Here is a 21,238-nt window from a genome sequence, read left to right on the forward strand (position 1 = left end):
CTCTATTGTACTCAGCCATGTGACGGGATTCAGCCCCGCCGGTCGCGCCGTCCTGGGAGGCCTGGGAGGCGGACCTGGACAGCGCAAACATATTGGGCTCCTGACCTGGAAAGTCTCGTATAATGCACGGTTCAAGTTGATCCACTTTAATTTTGTGCATCGTACCTACATGACCCCGGTCTCCCTGAATCGCATCTCGGCAGATAGGCGGGACGACTGCCCTAGGTGTGGGGCGGAGAGAGCTGGATTCTTCCATTTGGCCTGGGAGTGCCCGCAGGTCGGTAGCTTTTGGAGGGAGGTGGTGGAGCATATTGGCCGTGTTACGGGCCTCCGGATTGCCCTGGATCCGCTTCATTGTCTCTTGGCCCTGGTACCCAAGCCCAAAAAGAGGAATTTGTCCTACAAGTTTCTACAGTTGTTACTGGTGTTGGCAAGGCAGCGCGTGGCTATCACTTGGATGGGGCAGAGGGCCCCCGAGTTATCCCTGTGGCTTAGGGATGTTAGAGAGTGGTCCTTGGTGACTACAATGAAACCCTGCACTCGGGCGCATGTGCAGAGGTCGGACGCTATCCGAGAGTTTCCACTGCCACAAAGTTCACCGTCCGCTAGAGCCAGAGCTAGAGCCGTCTGAGCTAGAGCCGACCACCGCCTCATAGAGAACCCTGACCGCTGACAGCCACCGTGGCCCGTCGGAGGCGGCTTCCAGGTGCAGGCGGTGGTTTGCCGGAGGCGGCTTCCAGGTTCCAGGTGCAGGTGGCGTGCCCTGTAGAGACTGCGGGAACGGTCCGAGAGAGGCGGGAGCCGTAGCGAGTAGCCTAGGGAGCTGTGGTAGCAATTTTGGCGGGACTGCGGGAACGGCCCGACAGAGGCGGGACCCGGGAGCCGCAGCGAGCCATCCTGTGAGTCACCCTGTGAGTCGGACCCCCCCCCCGTAATACCTGAATACCAGACTAACGTCCCACTCCAGATTGTTGCCCGCACTAAGCCAGCCAGCGGTGGAGGAGCCGTTAACTGCACCTTGGAACAGGTGAGCAGGTGCCAGCAAGGCCAGCAAGGTAGGAGGCGGTGGCTGGAGGGGGAGACGATAGCAGCACGGTAGCCGTTAGAGGCCACCGCAAAGTAAGAGCCGGGGGTGGACCCAGAGAGGCTGGTCGACTAGGTCCTCCCAGCCGGAGGCCTGAGGCCCCCGTGTGCTCTACTTGCTACCTTGCTCACTGCTGCCACTCGCAGTCTACTGCCATTTGCCACTTGCCTTCCTCTATCACTCCACCACTCCTGTTACAAGTGGCAAAACCAAAACAGCAGCAAATCAGCTAAACCAGCAACAGTAACAGTAACAGACTAACAACGCCATTCACTACAACTCATTACAAACTTTCTATAAAGTAAACAGAGTTAACAAAAAAGCCAACTACTAACAGTTATAAAAGTTACAAAGAAGGCGAACATTGTTTTATCAGCGCAGCCAGCATACCGCGTCACCTCACTACCGACCAAAGGGACAATTTGCACCGCCCGCTTTGAAGCAGCATGAGGTCGGGGAAACTACGGGGCGAGGACGCCATAGCAGTGACATCACAGGGGAAGACAAAGAAGGTCAAGGGTGGTCTCCCAAGTATGACCAACGAGGTGGTAGAAGAGGTGGAGGAGGAAGTCGAAGGGTCAGCTGTGGGTAGGGGTAAGATTCCCACAAAGTCAACCCAGGAAGACCAAGGCTTTAGTACAACAGCCCCTGCCACTGTTTCAGCAGACCTCGCAAACCTCGCAAAAAAACCCCAAGGTTTGTCACACCAATCTGTCAATCCTGGTCCACAAAGCTTGGACGAGGGAGCCAATAGGATTAACCAGGACAGTACGACCAGCAGCCCCGTAGAGAAGTACGAGGGTAAAAACTTGAGAGATGTAACACCACTCCCGGTACACAGAGAACAGGCCCCGCATCCAAAAGCAAGCAAAAGGGCACTGATCACAGACTTTCTCAAAGTTTGTCAAAGACTTTCTACTGGGAGTGGGAGCGGGAAGGTATCCCCACTACATGACGACTCCGGCTCCAAATGCAACAGCACACAATACAACGCTTAAATGGAGGGAACAAATAAGGAAGCCCCACGGTCCGCATCACCACCATACCGGCCAAGGTGTTACAGTGAATCCTGCAACGCCCATACCATAAAGTCAAGAAGGAACTCCGGGTGCAAGGGGCCTGGCCCCCTCTGGTCAAACGTTTTAAAGACCCAACAAATAGCTAAAGACTCAGAGCAAGTTAAGGGGGAACTACCCTCCCAGCCACCACAAACGACACAAACGACCCATTCACTACCGGCGCGTGCCCTAGTACACTGGGCCCCGGACGCAACTGACTAGTCAGTTTTTCTAGAGCAGAGTCTGCAGAGCGTACATCTAATTCAGAATATGTCCCCGACTATAATTGAGGAATCCCTTCTGTCGCCTCAGGTGCAATCCTGTGTTGAAAAACCGTGCCCAATGCAACAGACAAATTCTCACAGTCCAGCGTCTAGCCAGCTCACGCCGGGATTGGAAAAAAAGCGCAGCTCTTCCTCAACCGGACGAGATACTGAAGACACCGATGCCATCAAAGATAGCTTGACACCGAAGCCACAGGTACTAAATCTAACAGCAACTGAGTCTGCAACACTCGAACGAAGCACACGCGAGTTATCAGCTCAAAACAATCAAGGTCCTGGGAAGGAAGAGAGCACCGATAAAAGGCCAGGGAGCGACCAACTGCGTGAGCATCTCATCCTTTCAGACCCCTGGTATATCCTGCTATATCACCCATTCCCATCCACAGGCATTCTCAGGGGGAATCGCCAGAGAACAGTCAAACGGTTTCCATTTGGCCACAATTATTAAAGACAATGGAAACCATAGGAGCGGAAATGTCCTATCACGCGGACAAATTGGATACTCAAGTCGATTTGCTCCACCTCCTGGCGTTTCACGTCCAGGGGATCGAAGCAAACCTACAAGACTTGAATACCATGATCACCAAGGTTCAATAAAATAAGGACCATACTTTCTATACTTGTCACTGCTCCAACATAGTAGACAAACTGGCCACAGTACCCAGCCTGATGACCCAGATACTGGGGGCTGTCAAGGACTCGCCAAAAGACTCTCCCATGGAAATAACTACAACATCAAGTGAATTAATCGGCAATCAGCATTCCATAGAGGGCCCCGGCAGGGTGACAAGGCAGACAAATGTTAGTAGAGGTGAAAAGAGCCTGGAATCTCTAGACCATCTACACTCTCCCCCAGCAAAGGAAAACAGGTCGCCAGCAAGATTAGACGAACATAACCCGGTTAACCGCACAGAGGTAGCCGAGTTAATTCAGGGGCCAATTCCCAACGTCGCGCTAATTGCTAATCACACCAAACAGGCTCCAACGCTTACAAAGAGAGAACGGAAGCGACTAAGGAAAGCCAGAAATGCAAAAGCACACAATCGATGGGTTCAACAAACCTCCTCGGAAAAATCCATCAACAATCCAGAGATTAAGGAAGCCAAACAGCACTCAGAGAGCGTTTCACTCCAAACTAGACCAATGTCAGAGCAAGGGTCTACGCCGACGGTTCACCTACCTAACAAGGAACTCTCACCTTCGTTAGTAGCAAAAGGTCAAACAATGATAAATCAGAACGCATTAAAAGTGTTCAGCATTTTTAAACCCGCGGGACAAAAACCAGATTGTAAGGTCCCACTTCAAGCGCCAGGAATAAACATAAACATTAACCAAAGGAAGGAATTAAGCGACAATAACTCACCCAGTCAAGTCCCAGACATTAAAAGTCAAGTCAACTTAAAGAATGCCGCAAAGACCAAGGGAATCGATTTTCGAGACACACAGGCCGGAGAGTCTCTTGTATCATCAGCTCCAGTCACCAACGGACAAGATTTTGCCAACAGCGCACAGAGGGCAAACACACATATACTAGAGCCAGCGGCGGACCAGGCAGGAACGGCCTCTCAATTTAATGAAGAGAGCAGACGACCAAAAACCCAAAAGCGGCCCATGACAAGTAATAAAATCGAGTTCAACCCACAATACAGTTCAAGAGGGTCTTATGACATCCTGAACAGAGGGGCCATTTTAAGACTTTTCGAAGAACTACCAGGTCTGCAACACTTAAAATCGAGCGACCTTGAATTAATAGAGTTTAAACCAAACCCTCTTCAACCAGGCTCCGATTCGACGATCACAACGTGGACCAATCATATCACCACAGATCTAATCCTGTCCCATAGGGAGGCTTTTGCCGCTTGGGGCATTGAACTAAAAAAAGTGGCGCCCGCGCGATATCCCAGCCCGCTGTGGAAACAAAACCCCAAAATATGCCTTTTAAAAAATGCCAAAGGGCCAGATTTAAGAAGTAGTACCGAAGTGGAAGCGCAGCGACTAAGGCAAATTACAATTACTTTCGCTCACCAAGAGGCAGACATGCCCGAAAGGCCCCAACACTCTACTCGGGCACAATCACATAGGAACGTAGTTTGAACTGACTGCAGTCCAATGACGGGGGGAAAGCAGGGCTGCATGATCTGCTAATGGAACATCAATGGTTTAAATGCGAAGCTGGAGGAAGACGACTTCATTGAGTTTATAACCCAATTCAAAATACTATTGTTTCAAAAAACATGGCAGACTAAAAATTTGCCTTTAGTGGGATACAAAGAATTCTTTGTTCCAGCCCAGAAGGATGGACGCTCCGGTAGGGCCAAAGGGGGCCTATCCATTTTCACATCAACAGATTTCACCTGGTCACCAACATGCATCGATTTAGACTCTACATGGATGCAATGTATCAAAGTGGAAATTTCCCCCAACCTGGGTCTTCTGATCGTGAATCTCTACATGCACCCCGGCGGAAAACATAAAGGGAAAAGGATAAAACAACTAGTCACTACACCTGAACCTAATTCGTGGACAGGAGGGAATCCTCCCCATCCACATCGAACCACGGCAGGGCAATCAATGCAGACAAAGTGCATTGGGAAGGAAATGTGCCTCAGAATTGGAAACCCATCATCTGTACACCTTAAATGGGAGAGGCCATTTGGACAGACCAGCCGCCCTAACGAGGGTCTCCAAGAACTCAGGCTCTACCTTAGATTATACCCTGGCTGACCCCGAACTATTCCATCAAATCAGTGACTTCCAGATTCAGGAACGCGGAGAAAGCGATCATTTCCCACAGACCCTCATCCTGACTATCCAACCCACAAAGTCGGAGAAGGCTGTGCCTCTGTCCTTGAACACAAAAATCTTGAATCTAAAACAGCTAAACTGGAATGAAGGAAACCTCTCTATCCTAATGGCGTCATGCCACGCATTGCTCCAACCATCTGAAACATCAAGAGACATAGTTAAAACTTGGGATAACTTCGTAATGGAGATCAACAAGAAACACCAATCCAACAACAGAGGACGCAAACCCATAAGAAAAGGAGGTGGTGAATGGTATACACCGAAACTGCGCCTAATAAAAAGGCAAATAAACGCATTCCTTAGGGCCGAACGTAAAAAAGACCCTCAGTTATCACAAACCACGCTGAACAAAATCGAATCTCTAAAAAAAGAACTAAAAAGAGAGATCAATTTGCATAGGGAAAAACTAGCGTGCTCCATACTCCATGCAAGTAAATTGAAGAACTCAAAAGATTTTTGGACAAAAATAAACTTTATGCTAAATGGCAAACATCGCCAGTTTAACTCAGATATGACGGACCAGCTCTGGTGTAGTCACATCGACCTATTATATAACTCCTCGCACAACTCACTCACGGATAATAACGACGAGCATCCAGAGGAGCTTCTCCGGTCCAGCCTGAGTACAAAGCCAGTTCCAAATATCATTGGGAATTTACTGACACCAAAGAAAACAGGAGACATGGAATTGTTCTCATTAAAGCAGGTCTCAAACACCATAAAATCGTTGAGAACAGATGGAGCGCCTGGACCAAACGGGCTTCCCAACGCCTTATTTAGGAAAGATCCAACGTTTTGGGTCAGCCAACTTACACCCTTATGTGGTCACAGTCTAAAAACCGGGAATATTCCCGAATCATGGAGAGGCAGCATTCTTCATCCAATCCATAAATCTGGGTCCCGCTCAGACCCTAACAACTATAGGCTAATAGCCTTAATAGATGTGGAGGCTAAGATCTACGCTTCCAACTTGTTGGTAGAATTGGAATCTTGGGTGAGCAGTACAGGGATAATTCCCTGGACACAAACAGGCTTTCGGCCAGGACTGGGCACCTTGACCAACCTATCCGCGTTAACCCTCCTTATTAATAAAGCAATCAACAACTCAACCCCGCTGTACACCTGTTTCCTGGACCTAAAAGCGGCCTTTGACAAAGTGCCCAGATCCATCCTTCGGGCCAAAAGGAAAGCCTGGGGCGTGCCGCCAAAGTTGTTGGGAGCAATCATCGAGCTTTATTCAGACACTTGGGTCCAAGTGAAAAAAGGAGATGGTCGACGCCTGACAAGGAAATTCCATACACCCAACGGCCTAAAACAAGGCTGCGTACTGGCCCCCAGCCTCTTCAATATCTACACCGCGGACCTAGAAAGCGACCTACGTACCATTCAGGGAGATCCACCAAAATTGGCCAACTCACCTATAATAAGTCTTCAATATGCAGACGACATTGTGCTCCTGTCAAAAACCCCCATCGGTCTACAACGCTTGATCTCCAAACTGTCGCAGTACCTCTTGAACGCACAACTGACTATAAATCAATAAAAAAAAACATCCTATGCTTCTGCTGCTCTAGAAAGAAAAAACAAAATTTCGTCTGGAAGATAAATTCTACTTCTCTAAACCAGGTAGACCAATACAAATACCTAGGAATCTTATTGGACCATCGATTAAAGTTTAAACAGCACCTGGAACAGGGGAAATCCAAAGCTAAGCAGCTTCAATTTGCTTTTAAAACTGTTCAAAAGCAACTAAACGGACATTCCACCGGCCACATTCTCAAGATTGCAGCCGCTAAATTTCTGCCATCACTAACATACGGCTCTGAATTACTGGCAACCCGGAACTCTGCAGTGTTACACCTCGCCCAATCCAGGCTGTTTAAAAACCTTTTCTCAATTCTGCGCCACATCTCTCAAGCCCAAATTCGTTTGGAGTTTGGTCTTACTAACCAGCTCTCGGCAAGACAAGGAGCACTCGCCAAATATTATTGGCGCATGAGGGACGCAGCAGATGAATCCCTGGCCCACCTATGCTGGTCAGAAGTTGAAAAACAGGCCGGGCTACCAGACTCAACATACAAGACCTTGAGGCAAGCTCTTGAGGCATTAAAACTGGAAGAATCCTGGCTCCTGCCCATGACTTATTCCGCTTTCAAGCTGATAACCAAGAAAGCAGTCAAACAAGCATCATTACTCATGGATAAAGCAGCAGTGGCTGGCAAAAACCATGCCTGGATCGTTTTGCCATCATATACCTACTTAAAACCTCAGGAATATTATAAAAGATGCTTCAGGGACCACTACAAAAGGAAACTAAGCCTTCTAAGGCTGGACTGCTTCTCTTCCAAAGATCTTACTCCTAAATGGCTACGGTTGTGGGCAACTCCCGACTGCCACCTCTGTGGCAACGGTGCAGAGTCTTTACTGCACCTTATATGCATATGCCCGACGCTTCAGAATCTCAGAAAAACGCTTCTTCGACCACTTCTAAGAGAAGCCCAGGTGAGAACTTGCAGGGCGGCGGTGATAAGATGCCTAAATGGATCTTGGATAGAACTCTCATGCAAAACCATAAAATTTTTGAATCTCGCCGCCATAGAGCTGGAAAATAGGGTAGCCACCAAAGAGGCCACTGGACAATAGACCAGGCCCAGGCCGGCCAAGGACTCTTCCACTCTCTTCCCCTCCTCTCCAAACGGACGTCTTTTTGTATCACGAGTTAAAAATAACGTTCCCCCTGCTTGAATTACCGTTACTTTTTGTTTCTCTCCTTTTATCATGAGTTAAAAATAATGTGTATCCAGATCGAACTCACCCCATTCCTTTTAGTCTTTTTTCTTTTAGATTTTTTTCCTCGCTAATTTTGCATATTTTATGACACCAGTTTTTAACTTGATTTAAAGCTGATCTTGTGTTGCTTTTATGATGTATATGCTGTTGCATGGTGCTAAGTCCACCCTTTTATGATTTTTTTTAAATCAAATAAAGTATCATTATGGATGGTCCTTGGCTGAGGAAACACACATGCAGCGCACGCGCCGCGATGAAAGGCTTCAGGAGGACTTACTAGCTTGGAGGATGATGTGTGCTGGGGGTTGCCTGATGATGACCTGGATGCCACTAGTGCCGAATTGTTCACCCCTGAGGGGTCTGGGTCCGAGGAGGATGGGGCGAGAGGCGAGGTGGAGGGACCAGTTTCAGAGTAATGCCCTGCTGGGCGCGCACTAATGTTCCCTATTGTATAACCCTGTGATTTGTCTTGACTCCCAGAGGATTGCTTATAACTGTGATGTCTGCACCCTATCGGGCCATGAGAAGGTAACCTGACTTTTGCATGTACTCTATTACTGATGCCACGTACGGGGGGGGTTTTGTTCTGTTGATATATGTTAGACTGTGTTTCTATTGGAAAACTTATCTGTACAGACGGATGGGAGACGGGCTCCATGGAGGACGTAGAAGGTGGACTAAATGAAAAACGGCGGATACTAGAGATGCACGTGTACTGTATGCAAACGATTATGATTATCTTTGTGGCACCTTCCAACTTTACGCTGCCCGGCCTCCGGGATGTGGGCCACGTGGCTGTGTACTATCCTGAATGTTGCCTTTAGTTATTTTCACCTCTCAGTGCCTACAAGTGGTTCTATTTGATTATGTCCTTCATGTTTTCCGCAATAAACATATTTTTCAAAAAAAAAAAAAGACAAGGACAGTGCTATAGTAGTGGTGTAGCTGAGTTGCCTTGGGCCCGAGTGCAAGCAAAGTATCTGGGCCCCCTCACTAGGGAGATATCTCAGTTTGTCAGCTGCCCTCACCACACCTTAAACTCCTTCAATTTAGTCTGCATGTCCAATATCAAAACTCAGTAACATTCCTATACACACTATTGGATTTCCACTCCATGCACTGGATTTCTGCAAGTTAAAGCTATAACCCTAAAAAGCATTACCAAAGCCAATAGGTTTGACCCTTTTAAAATGCATGCGCACAAAGACATAATATGCAGGGACCCTACACTCACATTGCTGCCTTCACATAGGGACACCCCTCATGCTGCAAGCACGCAGTCTTATGCCTCACTCATCACTCACAGAGGCACAATTTTCAACCTACAGACTTGTCCTCAGCTCACAAAAGACAATGGTTATCCTGCATCCACACAGGCACATCCCTCAAAATGCATTAAAAAAACACGGGGATTGTTCTGCGCTCAGACAAGCACACTGCTCACACAAAGGTACATTTGCTTACTAGCAAGCAGCAGAGTTGGTACATTTGGTGGCATAGGAGGCACAGGTTGAATTTCTGGTGCATCGGCCAGTCCACAAGTGCAATTCAAATCTGTTGAAATAAGCTACACTGAAGCCTGAATGTCCACTGAGGTTATCAAATATCCCATCAGAGGCGCATGGACCAGCTCTGCGAGCTATGTGAGTATGATTTTTGTGGACTTTTGCTGGTAAAGGTTCTGGCATCAAACAAAAAGTCCCCCTTGCCTTAGGAAAAACAAAGTGCTTGTTTTCTTTTCTTTATAGTGCAAGGAAAGAAAGGTAGAAAGAAAGAAAAAAGGAAAAAAGAAAGGAAAGAAAGAAAAAGAAAGAAAAGACAAATGTATGCCAACTAAATGTGGAGGGAATGCGCTTCAATAAAAAAAAATGAAAGAGTAAAGCTTTGCTTTGTAAGCCAGGTGTCTCAAAGGAAGTGTCAGGAGAAGCAGGGAGAAGGCTAGAAGTCACAGTTCTGACCCCTGACTACTCACAAATGCCGTCCATGGAAACCAGTGCGGCACTGCAGGGCCAGTGCAAGCTTCCTTCAAAGATATGGAACAAATTCAGCACTATAGGTCAGTGTAACATTCATTTGAAGACATGGAACAGTGTGGCACAGCAGAGCCAGTGCACGTTTTCTTCAAAGACATGGAATAAATGCAGTACTATAAGGACAGAGCAAGTTTCATTCAAAGACATGGAACAAGTGTGGCACATCGGAGCCAGCACAAGCTTCCTTCACCGACATGGAACAAGTGTGGTACTGCAGGGCCGGCGCAAGCTAGCTTTAAAGACATGGAAAAAATATGGTACTGCACTAGCTTCATTCAAAAACATGGAACACGTGTGGCACTGGGCAGCACCATTTAACTCCTTCCTTACATAAAACGAATAAGAAGCATTTCAGAGTTGGTACAAGTGTAAAAAATAGCAATAGGGTGTATGAGTGCAAACTTGACTCTACAGTATAGCAATATTTCCTCACACAAAACAGGTATTATACTCTGTAAAGGTACACACTTCCCACAAACACCACAAACAATTACCTATCTGGCCAGAAATAATGCAAGCTTCCCTCATGTGTACACAACATGGACAGCATCTGCAGCAGCTGTGCAAGCACACACACGCAATGTGCAGCATTTGGCAGGAGTGTAAGTTATCCTCACACTCAGCACAGGTATAGGATGGTCAGCAGCAGTGAAAGAGCCTCACATACAAAATGGTATCACATTGACAGCAGCATCTAAGATTATGTCAGCCAGAGTAAAGTATAGAGGTGGGTGAGCCACTGAAAGCTTGAGCCAGATGGACACCGACTTCCAGTCCCGAGGTGATGTGTCAGGGCTCAAACGGATGTTGTAGTCGGGCCTCTTCCCATCTCTGGACCCAGGTGCATTGTACCAGCTGAAGTACTGGTAGCTAAGCCCCTGAGTGCACACAAAAAAATGAGTTGCCCCAGCGCTAGATCAATGGTCTTTGCCTCACCTCTTCCATTGGGTGATACCGGGTGTAGTCATACTCTGCCGGAGATCTTGTGGAATGAAATTCCATTGTGTCGAGGATCACCATCCCCTGCACATGATCTTTCTGCACTCTGGGGAGAAAACGAGACAGGTAATTATGAATTAAAGCTAATCTAACTGAGAAAGTAATCTCTAAGAAAGCGCAGTTAATTGACATCTACTCTACCATGTGACCAGTTACCTGAGGCCAAATTTATGAAAGGGTTTACATCACCCTGTACCATGTAAGGGGACGCAGAGTGATGCAAAACATAATATAACATTTATCAAGCCATGCAAGGGCACCTTGCATTGCTTGACATATCTAAGGTAACGCAAGGCAGCGCAAATCACTGCCTTGGGTTGCTTTGCGGCAGGGAGGTATGACATGGGGGGAGCAGGGGTTTCCCCCACCAACACCCCTGCATTCTGATACATTCCCAGATTTAATAACTCTACTAGATCTGGGAATGCATTAGAAATGTCTTATCTCCCCACCAGAGGCGAAACAAGGAGAAATATCTTTATTTCTCCTTGTTGTTTCCTCTTTCTAAGTGTGCTGCATTGTGCAGCACACGTAGAAAGAGGAAAATGCCCCTTAGGATTGAATTTGTGCAGGAACGTGTCCCTTTCTGCACAAATACAACCCTACCTACACCACAGACAGAGTGCCTGGGTTGGCGCTGGTCAGCAGTTTGTGTGCCAGTGCAGGCAGAAAGCACGAATGCTCTGTATAATGCTATATGCAGCACATTAGCACATTCCTGCCCTCTGCCTTTCATGCAGTGCAGCAAGGGGGCTTTCTGCGGTGTGTGACCATATTATGCCCTACATGATACTTACTGTTGAGGTGCAAGTGAAACATTCCATATCATAAATTACTTTCAGTTGATTTTTACTTCAAGCAAATGATCCTTTCCTTTAGATAAAAAAAGTCCTCGGTATGATCAGAGTGTATCCAAAAAGACCAACTTTTTCATATTTCTGGAAAAATGTAAATGAACATTTAAATACATCTGTGTTACTTCTGACAGTCTCACTTATGAAGTTGCTTACTGAGATTACCTTTTAAAAACAGATCCCGCTGCTGTGATATGGTCCAAATTAGATGACAGATAAAAGGCCATGGAGAAATTTTCCTCATTAGCCATTGTTATCAACCAAAAACATATTAACAAAGCCATTTTGTCCGTTTTTTCATTGTCCTATAATATATAACAAACAGTTCAGCATTGACCTGGGTAAGGTATATTTTATGGAGAAAAACTGATAGAACTCTTCGTCAGGCATTATGTTCAGTTGCATAAAATATCTCTATTATGCAATATCACTGACAGAACAGTGTGCATTTGGAAGCATGAATCAGTCAATGGTCAAAGGCAAGATGATATGTTTTTTTTATGGGAACATTACAATTCAGAGAGTCATGAAATAAGGAAAGAAGCAATGTATCGTATCAACAAGAGATTTTGTTTATTTGCAAAGTTTTATATAGCGCTGGCTAGACCCTGATGTATCAGAGCGCTTTACATGAGGTTCAGCGAATTACATGTTACATAATTTCATCAATTACACGAGCCAAGTATAGACAAACATGAGATTACACAATAATATGAATCATGGAGGGAGGAGGCGTTGGAGGTAAGGAAACACAATGGGGCTACTAGCTGCTCCTAAATAATATGTTTTAAACATTCTCAAAGGGGGAAAGGTCCCAAAGGGTTACCAAATAAGTTATGCCACTTTTGAAATAGTAAAGTATTACTGTTTTGCAACCGGTATACATACCATACCGTTATGGTATTTGGATGCCCAAAACACACCCCTTCCAAAAACTGAATCACAAATGCAAATTGTTTTGTACATCAGAAAAAGCATTTTTCTGGTTGCACCATTTGCGACCGGAAAAATGCTTTGTACATCTCGCCCATAGGTACTACCTGGCTTTTCTCAACAACCTAACATCTGCACATTTTCAATGTAAAAATTGAATATGCAAATAAAGTCGCAATCAGGAACATTTTATATATACATTGAACAAAAGAATATTCATTATGAAAACCCCCAAATAGCTCATGTTAATGAAAACTGCTTATGTAATGAAATTTTGCAGTGAGAGCATAACGATGCGCGAGAGAACTGGGTCAAAACAAAATCCATTCGTTGCATGTACATTGTGATATGGACATAGTCAAGTGCACAATCTCCTTAAGTTTGGAGAGAAGTGAAAATGAATGAATTACTCTGTATAAGTAAATGAATAAACATTGTTATCTCTAGCATAACAAAGGGAGCATGAGGCCACCCATTAGAAGGTTTGAAGGAAAGCCAGACCGACAGATTTTTCAAACTGTGAATGGTTATTCTATGGAATATGTGATAGGTAGAGTAACGAATTGGAGCCTTCGTCACTGTTGTTTTAAGGCCAGGTTGTATGAGGTTTTCATAGTCATATTTTTGGCTGGAATAAACAATGCAAGGATTTTCCATGTTCCCAGAAAAATAGAAATGTGGCCGCTGGGGTGTTCCCTTGAAATTAAACACGGCCTGTTTTCAGCCATTTGAAATAATTTCGTGCCACCACTGGGTAGTATCTGATACCTCACCCTCATGCTGTCTTACGTCTCCATATGGAAGAGTTGGGTGTTTTGGCAGGTACTATGAGCCTCATTTACTACAAAATGACGCAGTACGGCACAGCAAGCCATTTTGCTACGCCGAGCTGCGTTATTTTAAAGCACAAGGATGCATCGTATTAGCAACAATACTACACGTCCATGTGCTTTCCCCTACTCTTGCACCCAATTGGCTGCCATGCGCCAGCGCAGACATCCACGCATCATGTTGCAAGGGTGCCTGTATTGTGGGGATGATTGTTTTTGTGCAGGAAAGGACACCTTCCTGCTCAAAAACAATCACTGATGGCATTTTCCTCTTTCTATAGGTGCTACAGAATACAGCACACATAGAAAGAGGGACAATGAGGAGAAAAAAAGTATTTGTGTTACTCCACTCCTACGACTCCCCTGGGGAGGCGAAGTTTTCTGACGCAAACCCAGCTTTACAAAAGTTGTAAATCAGGAAATGTGTCAATTTCCATGGATGTTGCGTGAAAACACCAACAGCAACATCCATGGAACGCACCTTTCATGCAGAGTAATGCGTGAAGGAGCCCATATTTACAATGCCAATGAAAGTCACGAAACGTGACTTCATGTGGCCTTGTAAATATGGGCATGCCCGTTGCGTCACCGGTGCATTAGAAAACTGATGCACCGGCGGTGCAGTGGGCTTGTAAATGAGGCCCTATGTGTATACAAGAAATATTGGAGGTCGGTGGCTCACAAAAGAGTGTCGATTAATGTTTTAGGGCATAAAAAGTAATATTTTTCTTTTCCTACTTTGAAACTTGACATTTTTTATAACTTTACACTTTTATTATTACTTGTTGCACCAAGTACACATTATATTGTTGTACCAGGTTTTCTCTGTCAACTGTTCACAAGTTACAGTCTAGCATTATATCATGAGCAATTTGACTAGAGCTCTGAATGTAGTTTGCCTCACTGCCCATCCACAGACACCGCAATACCAGAGAATTTAATGATTTTTAAAGCAAAATTGAATGCAATATTTAGTTCACCTTTGTCTAATAAAGGTTAGTTATAATAAAATGTGTGTTCTTTGAAAGGGCATCAATAAAAACTTCTCCAATACATCTGGTTTGAACAGTACAGACGTTATGTTTTTAGAGACTGTGCCTAACAGTAATTTGACAGGGCATAATTATTCACACACATTATTCCAACAAGGTTTTATTTACAGGAAAATAATCTCTATTCCGAAATTTGGAGAAACAACCTTCAAATATATGATACCTCTTAACATTGGAAATATTGTGAGTGAGCAAGTATAAGTGAGCAAGTATAATAAATAAATGGAATACGAAGGTGAGTGACTCTTTTTAGTATCCTCAAGGACAACCCATGTTGAAATCATTCTCCAGTTTATACGAATGGTGAAAAGAAGGAGCGACCGCCACTGCTAAAGTAGCGCCCCTACCTAGTGATAAGTGTGCGCGCACTGAAAATAAGCTCACAGAGCAGCCCCGGCTCGATCCAGCACCCTCCTCCAATGAGCGGCCACACCAGAACTGCAAACTCCGGACCTGGGGATCAGGGTTCGAGCCTCAGCGTTGCTCAACATGTGGCCAAATCACTTAATCACCCCATGCCCACCTTTTATAATGGCACACACTTACATTAAAATGAAACACAAACGAGGCCTCGGTGCCGCAAAAGTGAAACAGTACTGAGCTAACAAGTGGGAGGGGTGGGGGGCGTGCGAGAGAACACACAGCAATTCCCTTGCGGGAGCGAGCAAACATATGTTGCCAAATTTCGCTCCTGTAAGGGAATCGCCAAACGTGCACGCATTGCCATTGAAAGCAATGCAATGCGTGCACGTTTTTGGCTGAAAAGCCGAAGCGATTTCTATGGGTCTTTTTCCTATACAGCGCATGCGCGCTGCGTAGGCGAGACCAAAAAGCCCAAAAAGATTCAAGATACAACCGAAGTTGAAAGGGATTTAAGGCTGGTAAATAAGTTAACTCTGTGTGTTAAAGCAAAGTCAATGATAACCCCAGCACACAGTTTAAGGTACACACATACACTGTCATTGATGTTATGTTATGTTATTGTGTCTTATAAAGCGCGACAGCTGCCCCAGCAAAGTGGTGTCCTGGTGCTAGTGTAGGAAAGACTCAAAAAAACTAAAAGGTCCCTAAGGAACATACACTGTGCAAGCCTCTTGTGTAGACCCCTCGTAGCTCAAATACCATCCACAACTCACATCAACAGTTGTCAAATTATTAACCAATGTTCAACATAAAGTAAGAGAAAACAGTATTAAAAGAATACACCGTTTATTTCAATAAATACAATATTGTTAAAAATATAATGGCAGCAGTGCTGCCGTACCCATTGAGTGATTAAGAAAGTATATCAATATACATATTACACATATTACACAATGCTAAAAAAATTTTTTTATACAGAATGCAAAAAAAACTTTTTTGCATTCTGTATAAATTTTTTTTAACATTGTGTAATATGTATATTGATATACTTTCTTAATCACTCAATGGGTACGGCAGCAGTGCTGCCATTATATTTTTAACAATATTGTATTTATTGAAATAAACTGTGTATTCTTTTAATACTGTTTTCTCTTACTTTATGTTGAACATTGGTTAATATTTTGACAACTGTTGATGTGAGTTGTGGATGGTATTTGAGCTACGAGGGGTCTACACAAGAGGCTTGCACAGTGTATGTTCCTTAGGGACCTTTTAGTTTTTTTGATTATTTCTCCTCGTCCCTTAATTGGATTTCTAAGGAGATCTCCCTTTTCTTTCTTGCTACTCACAGTGTAGGAAAGACTGACATAGCAACAGAGCAGGCACAAACTAAAATGAAGGGAAGGGAAAAGTCTTAATGGCCTTCCTAAATTCTAAGTAATTATTGAGGCCATGAATCTGCACAGGGAGTGTGTTTCAAAGAGTGGCAGCTCTGTAGTGAAAGGAGCGGCTGCCGGCACAAGCTCTACGTATCCGGGAAACCACCACCAAGTGCTGGCCCTGTGAGCGGAGAAGCCGTGGTGGGGCATATGGCGAAAGGAGATTTGCCAGAATAGAAGGGGTGGCCAGTTTCAAAACCTTAAAGGAAGTGCATAACGTTTTTAATTCGATACGCCTGGCCACAGGTAACCAATGAAGGTGGCGCATGGCGGATGGCGTTGGACACAGAGCAAGACTTGCGCAGGCTTAAAAGGAATCTTGCTGCTGCATTCTGTGCCTTTTGCAACCTCACAACCTCCGGCCTTAGTGGACCCTAGATAGAGGGAGCAGGCATAATGAAGTCTGGACAAAACCGACGCCTGAATGATGACCTGATGCGTAGATGGGTCAAAGAAGCCCAGCAATGGTGTGAGCCCCCATAAAAGTCCAAAACAGGTCCCTGCAGTTTTTTTGGTTTGGACTCGATAGTTTAACTATGAGTCCAACCAAACCCTTACATTTTTTACAGCTTGTTTGGGTAGGGGGGCTTTAAGGCACAGACACACACACACACACACACACATATATATATATATATATATATATATTACCTACTGGCGGTCGCCAGTAGGTATATATAGTTAGGATTTTTTCTCTATGGGATTTTTGAAAATTCTATGTCTAATAACTTTGGCGTTTGTGGACGGAATTGGCTGAAATTTTCAGGAAAATGGCACATTTTGTTTCTGAGCAGCCCCTGAAAATTTTGGGGGGGGTTCGTCAAGGGGGGGCCGAGAAAAAAGGGGGGTCCCAAAACGTGTTTTTAACATTGAGTTTTCCATAGGGCGGTTGGCCTCACTTTTAGCCCGAACGGCTGAATGGATTTGCACGAAACTTGGCAAAATTGTAGGGACTGGTAGCCCGATGTGCCTTTTGTAGGTCTCAATATATGTGCTTCAGTGGATTTTGAGAAATTAACGTTCAAAAAAAGATATATATCTGTAACAGCGGACCGGGCAGCGCTCCGGTTCGCGGACTTTACGCGGTACGGAGCTTTGTGAAGCGAAGCTGATTGGTTCTCCGGCGTCTGTAAACATTCCAAACAGTCCGTAGCGGCCACCATCTTGTCTCTCGGTAGGATCGAGAGACAAGCGGAGGCCAAACCGAAGGGGCAAATGACCATAAGGGGGCATAGTAGATCCTCCCTGACCCTCTAGGTTTGATGTGGAGGTTTTAAAAGGGCCCCGCGGGGCAAAAAAAAATAAAATAATAATAATGGAACGGCTGAATGGATTTGCACGAAATTGGCAAAATTGTAGGGACTGGTAGCCCGATGTGCCTTTGCTAGGTCTCAATATATGTGCTCCAGTGGATTTTGAGAAATTAATGTTCAAAAAAAGATATATATCTGTAACAGCGCTCCGCTTCGCGTACTTTTCGCGTTACGGAGCTTTGCGAAGCTGATTGGTTCTTCGGCGTCTGTAAACATTCCAAACAGTCCGTAGCGGCCGCCATCTTGTCTCTCGGTAGGATCGAGAGACAAGAGGAGGCCAAAGCGAAGGGGCAAATGACCATAAGGGGGCATAGTAGATCCTCCCTGACCCCCTAGGTTTGATGTGGAGGCTTTAAAAGGGTCTCGCAGGGCAAAAAAAAAAATATCGTTTTTTTAGTTTTTTTGCGTGGAGTGCGCCCGGTTCGCGAACCGGGAAGCGTTCTGGGGAGCGTACTTTCTTGAAAATTAGTGAAAAAAGTTAGAGTAAAATAATAATTGTGAGTGATCAGATGTAGGGTAGCTCTGAGAAGAGCTTTTGGGTTTATGGTACATTTAGGTACTTATAAGTAGGTACCAATGCACAGTCTTAAATTCAGAGTGAAAATTCTGTTGCCCTCATCTGAGAAGTGAACTCCATCTCCTCTGTAGATATCTTGCATGTAGTAACGCAAGTTATTGTTGTACAGGGAGCCCATTCCATGGTCTCTCATGTAAGCTGAAACAGATTTGTTTACATGCTTCCTCGATTTCTCAATTTGTGGACAAAATTGGTTCGACCACCTCCATTTTTGTCTTTGGCATATATTTGAATATACCAAGGCAGTCTGAGGAAAAAGTGCCATCAATTGCTCAAAGGTGTCCTTTAAAAGCATTTCCAGACCTACCCCAGTCAAAGTGCCCAAATCATTACCTCCACAGTGGACAATTAACAGGTCAGGTTTTGGCAAATGCATAAAGGTTTTCACCAATGGTATCAATTGGTGACATTTTAATCCTCTGTGGCCAAACCACTTAATTTCCACATCTTGTAAATTGAGGTTAGGTAAATTCCTGTTTTCAGCATACCTCTGAGCCCAATAGATGTAACTATGTCCAACAATCCAGACAGAAAACATGGCGAGAGAAGGTTCTCCTGCAGTCAGATGAAGTGTGGCAATGAAATGGCAGTTGAAAAAATGAGAGTGTAAAATGAAAAAAACTGAGGAGTTTCTGTGTTAATGAAGCAGTAAGAGTGATTGGTGGATTTTGATTGCTGAAAACAGAAAGTTAGGGTGCATGGATGAGTTCGTTGAAAGATGTATTTTGAGTGGCGAAGAAAAAATCATTAAATGAAAGATTGCACTGGATATGCAGGTGCACTGAGAGTTCAGAGTTCAATTGCAACATTGTTGTGTGAACTTGGAAACACCAGAGGTCTTGCAAGAGGTGGTTGCTATGCAGAAAAAGCAGAGGGGGGCAGAGGGGGGAAGGGTTTTGATTTGAAAAAAAGTGAGGGAAGAGTTTTGATTGGGTGACATGAGAGATATGTGTGAAGAATTACAGCATTTCTGTGCTTTTGATAGCTGCAGACTCTGGAGTGCATACCTTTTGCTCTGCTGAAGACAAATTGGTGTGTTTCTGAGACTGTTTTGAAACTCAAAGTATTTGCTAAGGTGAGAAAAGATTTCTTTAATTTAGATAGAAAATAGTGTGCTTTAAGGAGAAAATTATGAAGAAAGTTGTGTTTTTCAAATGTTGGTTTGTCTCAAGTGTTTTACAAATAGATTTTGTTTCTTTGAGAAATTGTAATTGGAGAAAATGTGAAGTATTAGTACTGACAGGGTTTTTATGTGCATAGGAGCTGTGGAGTGTTTTCAAATTATGACTTGTAAATCGTTTTTGAAGAAAAGCAATGGTTTTAATATTGATGACAATGACATAATGGTGTCTGCTTCTTTATAAGGTAATTGAGAGTCTCTGATGTTATTTTTCCCATTTCAATGTAAGAAGTTTGTCTGTGGAGCAAATTGCTTGTAAATATGCTCCCACCTGTGCATGGCAAATTTAGATTTTGAATGTTTGCGTTACATAGGCATGTTAAAGGTGACTGAAACATGCTGCAAAGGCAATCAAAAAACGCTTTTATGTGTCTTAAGGACATTTTAAGTCATTTCCCCATGTGCAGTGTTTTCAAATTATGAGTTGAAAATCGTTTTTGAGGTAAAGGAATGTTTTCAAAATTTATGTGCGCCATATGCCCCCAAATTTCTTTTTCAGGGGTGCAGCAGGGTGTTCTTGAGACACCCCTGCACCCTCGGAAAAATTCGTAATTTGCGATGAGGTAATTGCTAATCGCAAATTGCACCTTCATTCCTATGGGCCTCCTGCTGCATGGAAATGAATGGGTCATTTGTAATTAGCAAATAGCTCATCGCAAACTAGGAATGGTAAAGAATCGCTATTTATTCCTTAAAGTTCGCTATTTAGGAAATGCAAAAAACTTTGATGATACATATGGCGGTTCATCTCTAACAAGATAAGAAGCATAGGGATAGATTTATGATGACTGGCGCATCACCAGGGATGTGTTAGTCATTCTGTGCCGCTGTTCCGCCACCTATGGTGTGCTGCATTTACAATGCGGCGCATCATGGGGCAAAAACAGCACAGATGCGTGACGTATCTGTGCCGTAAAGGTGGCGCATTGCTGGAGTTGTATCGCAAGTGTGATGAAGCTCCAGCAAGGCTCAGGGGTGCCCCTGTCGCAGGGTTTCTGTTCTCACACAGAACTGTGGACAGAGGATTGGAACCTCGGCGAATTAGGGTGCCCCAAAACTCACCTTAGTAATCAAAAACCCCTTAGCAAGCTAGGTACAGTGTCACATTGGATATAACAAACTCTCAATGTTTAGACAATCAAGAATATGAACTTATAGTACCTCAGGATACGTGGAACTCATGAACACTCGGTCGTTATATATTTCTTAGAAACCAGAACATGGAGTTAAGAAGAACACATGTGTATTTGAAATGTTTATTTACTAATGCCGTCTTCTCAGGCGTAGTATCTTAGATAATACAAGTACACATATTATCAGTAGCAAAATTACCAGCATAGTTACTAGTACATAAAAAGCGAATGGTGACAGTATGTTAACATGCTGTAAATGAATAAGAGTTAGCAACACTTATAAGCAGCCGCGGGCCGTGGAGGGAGTTACGGTGGGGCAGGGAGGCGGGGAGGGGGAGGGGCAGGGTGGAGAGGGCTCCACCCTGCCCCTCCCCCTCCCCGCCTCCCTGCCCCACCGTAACTCCCTCCACAGCCCGCGGCTGCTTATATCTCACCCTCCCTAATACACATATTATATTATTTGCTAAGAAGGTCTCTTTGTGTTGGTTTAGGGCGTGCCCATACTTTAGTG

The 21,238-nt window shown here is 44.6% G+C and overlaps 1 protein-coding gene across 1 annotated transcript in view; it reads right to left on the reverse strand.

Annotated features, from left to right (window-relative positions):
- CPO (carboxypeptidase O) overlaps positions 1-21,238 on the reverse strand; it is a 476,286-nt gene that overhangs the window by 241,327 nt on the left and 213,721 nt on the right. Inside the window, exon 3 of the mRNA XM_078683635.1 lies at positions 10,991-11,099. Within this exon, the coding sequence (XP_078539761.1) occupies positions 10,991-11,099 (109 nt within the window). The remainder of the gene's footprint in view (positions 1-10,990; positions 11,100-21,238) is intronic.

The sequence above is a fragment of the Lissotriton helveticus genome, chromosome 3_1 (assembly GCF_964261635.1).
Source record: "Lissotriton helveticus chromosome 3_1, aLisHel1.1, whole genome shotgun sequence".
NCBI lineage: Eukaryota > Metazoa > Chordata > Amphibia > Caudata > Salamandridae > Lissotriton > Lissotriton helveticus.